Genomic DNA, 7,567 nt, shown 5'->3' on the forward strand with positions numbered 1-7,567 from the left:
GTCTTATCCATCCTTCAAGCTCATCTCAATGCTCATATTCTTTATAGAGCCTTACCTGTGTTTTTATACTATTTTCTCCTGGTCCCAGGAAAACTTGAAGCCTCTCCTTTCTTTCCACATCTAAGTATTTTATTCTCTCTCTCCTGGCACATACTCTTTTGACCTTCTATTTTAGTTATGTACTTATTGCCAATCATCACAGTCTCCCCACATGCAGAGCAATGGTTCTGTGTCTTCAACAGCATTATGTTCTCATCTTTGTTACCCCTTTTAGCACCTACCACAACTCCTTGCACATAGTCAATAATAGGTTCATGTGATGGTTGAATGACTTGGCTGGAGATAAGGATTCATTTCTACAAGATAGAAGTCTGACATTTGAGATTGTTAGACAGAGAGGCAGAGACACAAGCAGAGGGAGAAGCAGGCTCAATGGAGGGAGCCCAATGCGAGACTCTGTTCCGGGACTCGAGGATCAGGCCCTGAGCCAAAGACAGATTCTCAAGTGCTGAGCCACCCAGGCGTCCTGAGAAACATTTTTATTTTTTTATTTTTATTTTTATTTTTTAAAAAATATATATTTTATTTATTCATGAGAGACCCAGAGAGAGAGAAAGAGAGGCAGAGACACAGGCAGAGGGAGAAGCAGGCTCCATGCGGGGAGCCCGATGTGGGACTCGATCCCAGAACCTTGGGGTCACGATCTGAGCCAAAGACAGCCGCTCAACCCCTGAGCCACCCAGGCGTCCCTGAGAAACATTTTTTTTTTTTTCCTGAGAAACATTTTTAAATGTAGAATTGAATTAGCAAAAACCCTGTGAGGTCTAGACTTTCTTTTGTGAACTGACCTTACACTTTAAACTCATTTTATTTTATTTTTTTTTAATTTTTTTTTAAATTTTTTTATTCATTTATGATAGTCACACACACAGAGAGAGAGAGAGGAGCAGAGACACAGGCAGAGGGAGAAGCAGGCTCCATGCACCGGGAGCCCGACGTGGGATTCGATCCCGGGTCTCCAGGATCGCGCCCTGGGCCAAAGGCAGGCGCCAAACTGCTGCGCCACCCAGGGATCCCCTTTAAACTCATTTTAGAAGAAATATATTGTCAATATTTTAGCTTAATTTCACATACAAGGAAATTGTCAGATTTTTCTTTTTGTTTTATGAATTTAAAAATCCCTGCATGGTCATTTATTAACTTTGTGTTAGTACACAAAGTTAGTGGTTCTCAAGTTATGTGAATTACTTGGGGAGCCTTTTAAAAATATCAAAGCCATGGGGTGCCTGGCTGGAAAACGTGCGACTCTTGACCTCAGGGTCACGAGTTTGAGCCCATGTTGGGTGTAGAGATTACTTGAAAATAAATTCTTTAAAAAAAAAAAAAATCAATGCTGGATAAGAAATCAAAGGTGGCATCCGAACTTTCTTTTAAGCTCCCTGAGTGATTTTGATGTATAATCAGATTTTATGAGAAACTTGATACCAAAAAAAAAAAATTAAAAAATTAAAAAAATAAAAAGAAACTTGATATCACATATGCAGAGTCGAAAGCAGACTTTTTGAGTCACCATTCCATATCCCCAATTCCTCACCTGGTGTCTGCGACATAGTTAATGCTCAAGTATGTAATTGGTGTTTTTGCATACCTAGAGCCTATCTATATTTGTTATAAAATTTAAATTAGACTTGCAAAAGGGAAAAATTTAAAATATCATTGTACATTAAAAACAAAAACCCAAAAAACCAAAGTCACATAAAGTGAAATACCTGAAGTAATATAACTTGTTAAAATGACCTCAGAGCACCTGGCTGGCTGAGTTGGTAGAGCATGTGACTCTTGATCTCAGGGTGTGAGTTCAACCCCACATTGGGTGTAGAGATTACTTAAAATACTGAAAACAAAATACAAAAAAACTGGGCCTTAAGACTATAGTATTATTTCCACTTAAGCACTTTATTGATGTTTATGTTGTGGTATTTCAGTGTTACTTGCTTATAGAATAAGTGTGACCAGGGATGCCCCACATTGGCCCTAGAGCTTATTTAAAACAATTTTTAAAAAAGACTAAATGTAACCACTCATGCTACTTTAAGGAACCATGAGGCTTAGCTTCCTTAATCATACTTTATTGTTGTTTAGGTATAGGTTTAGGCCCTATTATGAAGACTTGTGGAGGGAAGTTGATAGAGCAGAGCAGGATGATAGAGCTAAGCAGCTGTCTGCTGAGGCTGGATCAAGCATGTAGAGAGCCCATATTTCCTGTATTTGCATACTTACAGTTCTTAACGTAGAGAACTGTATGCTTGGTCAAGTGTAGATGTTCCTTGTAATTATTCCTCAGAGTAGTGTGTATTCTGATCCCCAGTTCTTTATACCTTAGGCACCATCCAGGAAGATTACCTGAGAGAGCTGCTGACAACCATGGGCGACCGGTTTACAGATGAGGAGGTGGATGAGTTGTACAGGGAAGCACCTATTGACAAGAAGGGGAATTTCAATTACATTGAGTTCACGCGCATCCTTAAACACGGAGCAAAAGACAAAGATGACTGAAAAGACCTTCAAATTCCAGCCAAACGTTCCTTGTTGCCACTTTGGGTATTTCTGAGACTTTCTCTTAGAGTCTGTTGCATGCCCTTTGCTTTGCAGCTTTTGCCTTTCTTGTTGTATTTATTCTCAGCCATTTGGGGCACATGCATCTCTATAATCAGACTGGAAATGGGATTTTTTATGATTTTTCAGAATAGAAAATAGGGCAATTTAACTTACCAGCCCCCCTCCCCAAAATAACCACAGTCTACACAGAGTCAGTATATTTTTTCAGAGAAAGTTATTCACTCAATTTTTTCTGAACCATAATTAAACTTTATGATAAAAACTTACTTGTACTTGTTTAAACTTCTTATTTACCAAAATGAGCTTTTGTTAGTTGCATCTTCCGAAGAAAGGTAGATGAGGGACGCCTGGGTGGTTCAGTGGTTGGGTGCCTGCTTTTGGCTCAGGGTGTGATCCTGGATGCCCAGGTTCGAGTCCTGCATCCGGCTCCTTATATGGAGCCTCCTTCTCCCTCTGCCAGTGTCTCTGCCCCTCTTTCTTTGTGTCTCTCATGAATAAATAAGTAAAATCTTAAAAAAAAAAAAAAGGTAGATGAGACACATCCTAGCAAACGATGTGGTGGTTACACCACTCCCTTACTCCTTCCTGTTTCCCTAACAATCCTTTCTCTACCATATATTCCTCCCCCTTCCAAAGAAATCCACGTTTAACTGCCTTAATCGGGTTTCCTGCACTTTGTCTTTCACTTTTAAAAATAATTCTCTATAGAATTTGCATGGACATGATAGTTTTGGTAGCTTTAAATCCTTAAGTTTAACATATCTGTCAACATCCCTCATCTATCCTAAGCTTCTGTGCATTACTTTATGTCATTTAAAATTAGAGCAGGCCACTGAGTGTAATTTTAATTTGTCCTAATTTTTTGAAACTATTTTAGCCCCAAAAGGTTCTATGAAATGCTTTTTACCAAAAAGACTTCTTTGTATTGTATTGCGAAATGTTGGAAGTACAATCCAGTATTTTTCTATTGAATGTAATTTCTTTTTAAATACAACAGTCCCTCTTGAAATACCATGTTTGTTTACACAGAGATTCACCATGAGTCCATGTATGAATTTTGGACATTCCTGACTTGCCCACAATCAAAACAGCTGAAGCTACATGCCTGGGAAAGTGAGATCATTATTTCAATCCTAAAAATAACTTCTGCTATTTGCAGAAATGCAGGACTGTTTCAGAGTTAATCAGGAAGTGATAGAGTTTCATTTGATTTTAGGCTTCAAAAATCTTTCAAATGTTCATGAATTTAAAAAAGACCTTGAAATGCTGGGAGAAAAGGTTGGTTGAAGAGAGTTGATGGCCTACAAAGATGAGTAATTGACAATTACTCTAATAACTTTATGTTTTATGCTACTATTAACAAGACTATCCTTGGACAAAACCATTACCTCATTCAGTAAACAATTACTGAATGCCTTCAAGGCAGCAGACCTTTGCACTCAACAGGATAGCTGAGCTAGATCCTTTAATTGTGGTGCAGCCAGCTTTACAGAGCAGAAGTATAAAGACTAGAAACAAGACTGCTTCTGCCCCCTTCAAGATTAGAATCTTAGCACCTCCCTAACTCTGCCCTTTATGTGTTTCTGAATTTCATTCAGTGGGTTAAGCAAAATACTTGTCCAAGGCTCTTAGCCATGATGACTAAAACCTGGTTTGTTGAATTTCCATTTCTACTGGAAACATGGTCACTGCTGTTTTTAACAAATTTTCAAATAACATTGTTTCCACTACAGAAACAAAGTGGTCTCATCTACTAAAATGAGCTCTTGCAGTATCCCCATTTTCATTTCAAATAACTGTTCAAAGAATCAGCTTCCATTAGGAACAGTGAGTGGTCTCCTATGAATGAAATGTCTCCTAATATCGTACTAGCATTCTCCACATAGTAACTAGGTTTTATTTAAGCAAAGATGATTGCCAATAAAAAGCTAAAGCATCTACTCCCAGCAGTGGATTTGACTGAAAAACCAGTCTCCATGAAGAAGGTCCTATATTTCAAAAGTTCTCATGAAACCAGCATATGCGCAAGCAGCATCCTTATCCATCTGCTATGATTATTATATGATCATTGGACTCCAGGGCCCAAATTTTACGCAGTCAAGGAGCCTATGACTCAAGAGCAGAAATTGTTGAGTGTTACTGAGAAAAAAAGGAAAACCAAACTATATGAGATTAGAAAAATCATATTCTGAAAAGGAAAGGCAACCATTTCCTCTAAAATATGAATAGAGAAAGGACAAAAAGTAGAATACCTGGATTTAGGGACATGGAGAAAAGTTAGAAGGAAAATCAGATAGAAGACTATAAAAAGGCTCGAAGAAGTAGAGCCACAATCAGTATTGTAGAAATCAAGTGAATAGTTTCGAGAATGAGGAGGTTAGTCAGTAGTATTAAATTGCAGAAAAGCTGAGTAAAGTTGAAATGGGGCCACTAGATTTGACACATCATTGGTCACCTTTGCTAGATCTATTAGATAGAGGGTTTTGTTGTTTTTTTTTTGTTTTTTTTTTTAAGATTTTGAGAGAGCAAGAGAGAGAGCACAAGTAGGGGAGGGGCAGAGGGAGAAGCAGGTTCCTGCCGAGGAGGGATCTTAAAGGATCTTGATGTGGGGCTGGATCCCAGGACCGTGAAATCATGACCTGAGCTGAAGGTAGATGCTTAACTGACTGAGCGACCCAGGTACCCCAAGGTAGAGTTTTGAACACAGGATCCAAACGGTGGACAGTGCCTAGGTTTAGGGATCAAGCCAATCTGCATTTTAATCCCATTTTTGCTACATAGCTTCATAGCCTTAAGTACGTTATTTAAATTCCCTGGACCTCTATTCATTTTTAAAATGGAAGTAATGATATTGGTTCATCATAGGAATATAATCTGTTAATACACAAAGCAGCACTTTTTTGTGACTAAGAGCAGTAAGGGATTTAGAGCCAGACTTGATTTAGTGAATTCCACTACTTGGCTTTGTATCCTTGGGCAGGTCACTCTTAAGTGTCCATTTCATTACCTATATAACAGGGATGATAACCTCCAAGTTGTATTGTGAAAATCAGAGACACTAAAGCTAAATGGTCTGGCACACAGTAGGTATTCAAAAAGTTACTGCTCTGTATACCAGTGAAGGGTCTGAAGTTGGCAATGAAGAGAAGCTTGAAGGGAACGTAGGTACAAAGGGCTCAGCTTCAGAGATTCAAGCCTGTTTGTAGACAGAGAGGAAAAAGACTAGGGGAAACAATCAGTGACACAAAATGAATCATGTCCAGGAGATAGGAAGGGACAGAACCTAGATCACATGTTGTAGGATTATCCTATTATCCTAGAGAAATAAAAATGGATACTGTTCCCTCTGAAAAGAGGGAAGGGTGGGTGATAGGAGTTAAATGGTAGTTGGAAATAAAAGGCTGAGGATAAGAGAAAGGTCCATAGTTGTTTGATAGTAAATTAGCTCAAACTAGAATTGTATTATAAGAGTGCTCACTTTGGCAGCACATATACTAGAATTGTATTATACTAAAGGGTTAATACGGATTGAATAAGAGTACATTAAAAAGTCTTATCAGTTTCCTGGTACCAGCTACATGCTGAAATAATTTAGATTTCTAGAGTAGATCTAATATGTAGACCTGTTTGTATCTTCCTAGGTCTTCCTTAAGTGTACAATTTATTTCCCTGAAATTTGTTTTTTTATTATCCTTGAAGGCATTACCAGAACTAATCCCACATGGAAGGCCCAGTTTTCCCAATGCTGCTTCTCCCATTTCCACTTGCTCTTGAATGTCCAAGTACCTGTATCCTTTTACCGTAGATTCTATCTCCCTACTCAGGTAGTGTCCTAATGTCCTAAAATGTATTTTATAGTTGTAATGAATATACAACTTGTTTTTTAGTTTAATGTATCTCAACTTACCTTTCATGTTTTGATATAGTCACCATTTTTATTTTTAGCCATTCTTTTTAATGACCACAATTGTCTTTGACATGGATATGCCTTAGCCATTACCCAAGTGGTAGATATTTAGATGTTGGGCTTTTCATTAATAAATATGTTTTTCTTTTGAATCTAGAGAACAATATACCTTAGAAATAATTATTTTTTATAACAGGGCTCTCCTCTATGGTGACAGAAATGCTCTCTCTGCTTTGCAGTAAGGACACTAGCCACATGTGGCTATTGAACACTTAATGTTTCTAATATAAGCGAGGAGCTGAGTTTTTAATTAAAATTTATATGGCCACATGTGGTCAATGACTGTTGTATTGGAAAGCAGTTCCATAAACAAATACGGAGATCAAAATCAAGGTACAGTCCTGGTCCCTCAGCTATGATCTTAATTAAGGTGGCCAAGGTGATGGCTTATGGGATGGTAATAGATCTCTTGAAGAACTCTATGACATAGACTGAAGGAAGTCAAAATCTTCTGATTTTGAGTGGAATAAAAAGTTACACTTTTGGACCAAAGAGCACATTGCAGCCAAGGGAAAGAGTAAATATTTTAGAATGGTGTGACTTTTCAGAAATTGCTTTTCAAATTATGAGAAGATGCATTCTGTAATGATCCAGACCCTGGACAGTGTTTCCCAGATGAGGACCCCGGCGTCAGCATTCCCAGGGTACTTATTAGAAATGCAAACTAAACTAATGCCCCACCATGGACGTACGGAATCTTGAGTGTGTGGGGCTCAAGAATCTTTTACAAAGCCCTCCAGGTTTTTTGTTTTTTTTTTTAAATTTATGATAGTCACACAGAGAGAGAGAGAGAGAGAGAGAGAGAGAGGCAGAGACACAGGCAGAGGGAGAAGCAGGCTCCATGCACCGGGAGCCCGATGTGGGATTCGATCCCGGGTCTCCAAGATCGCGCCCTGGGCCAGAGGCAGGTGCTAAACCACTGCGCCACCCAGGGATCCCTCCTCCAGGTTTTGCTTACAGTGCTGCTGTAGAACTGGTAGA

At 38.7% G+C, this 7,567-nt stretch overlaps 1 protein-coding gene across 1 annotated transcript in view; it reads left to right on the forward strand.

Moving 5' to 3' along the window:
* The window catches only part of LOC129508903 (myosin regulatory light polypeptide 9), an 11,627-nt gene extending 8,742 nt beyond the window's left edge, over positions 1 to 2,885 (forward strand). The window contains exon 4 of the mRNA XM_055324178.1: positions 2,384 to 2,885. Coding sequence (XP_055180153.1) covers positions 2,384 to 2,556 — 173 coding nt within the window. The 3' untranslated portion in view covers positions 2,557 to 2,885. The remainder of the gene's footprint in view (positions 1 to 2,383) is intronic.
* The last annotated feature ends 4,682 nt before the right edge of the window (positions 2,886 to 7,567 follow it).

Source organism: Nyctereutes procyonoides, unplaced genomic scaffold, assembly GCF_905146905.1.
Source record: "Nyctereutes procyonoides isolate TBG_1078 unplaced genomic scaffold, NYPRO_anot_genome, whole genome shotgun sequence".
Lineage (NCBI taxonomy): Eukaryota > Metazoa > Chordata > Mammalia > Carnivora > Canidae > Nyctereutes > Nyctereutes procyonoides.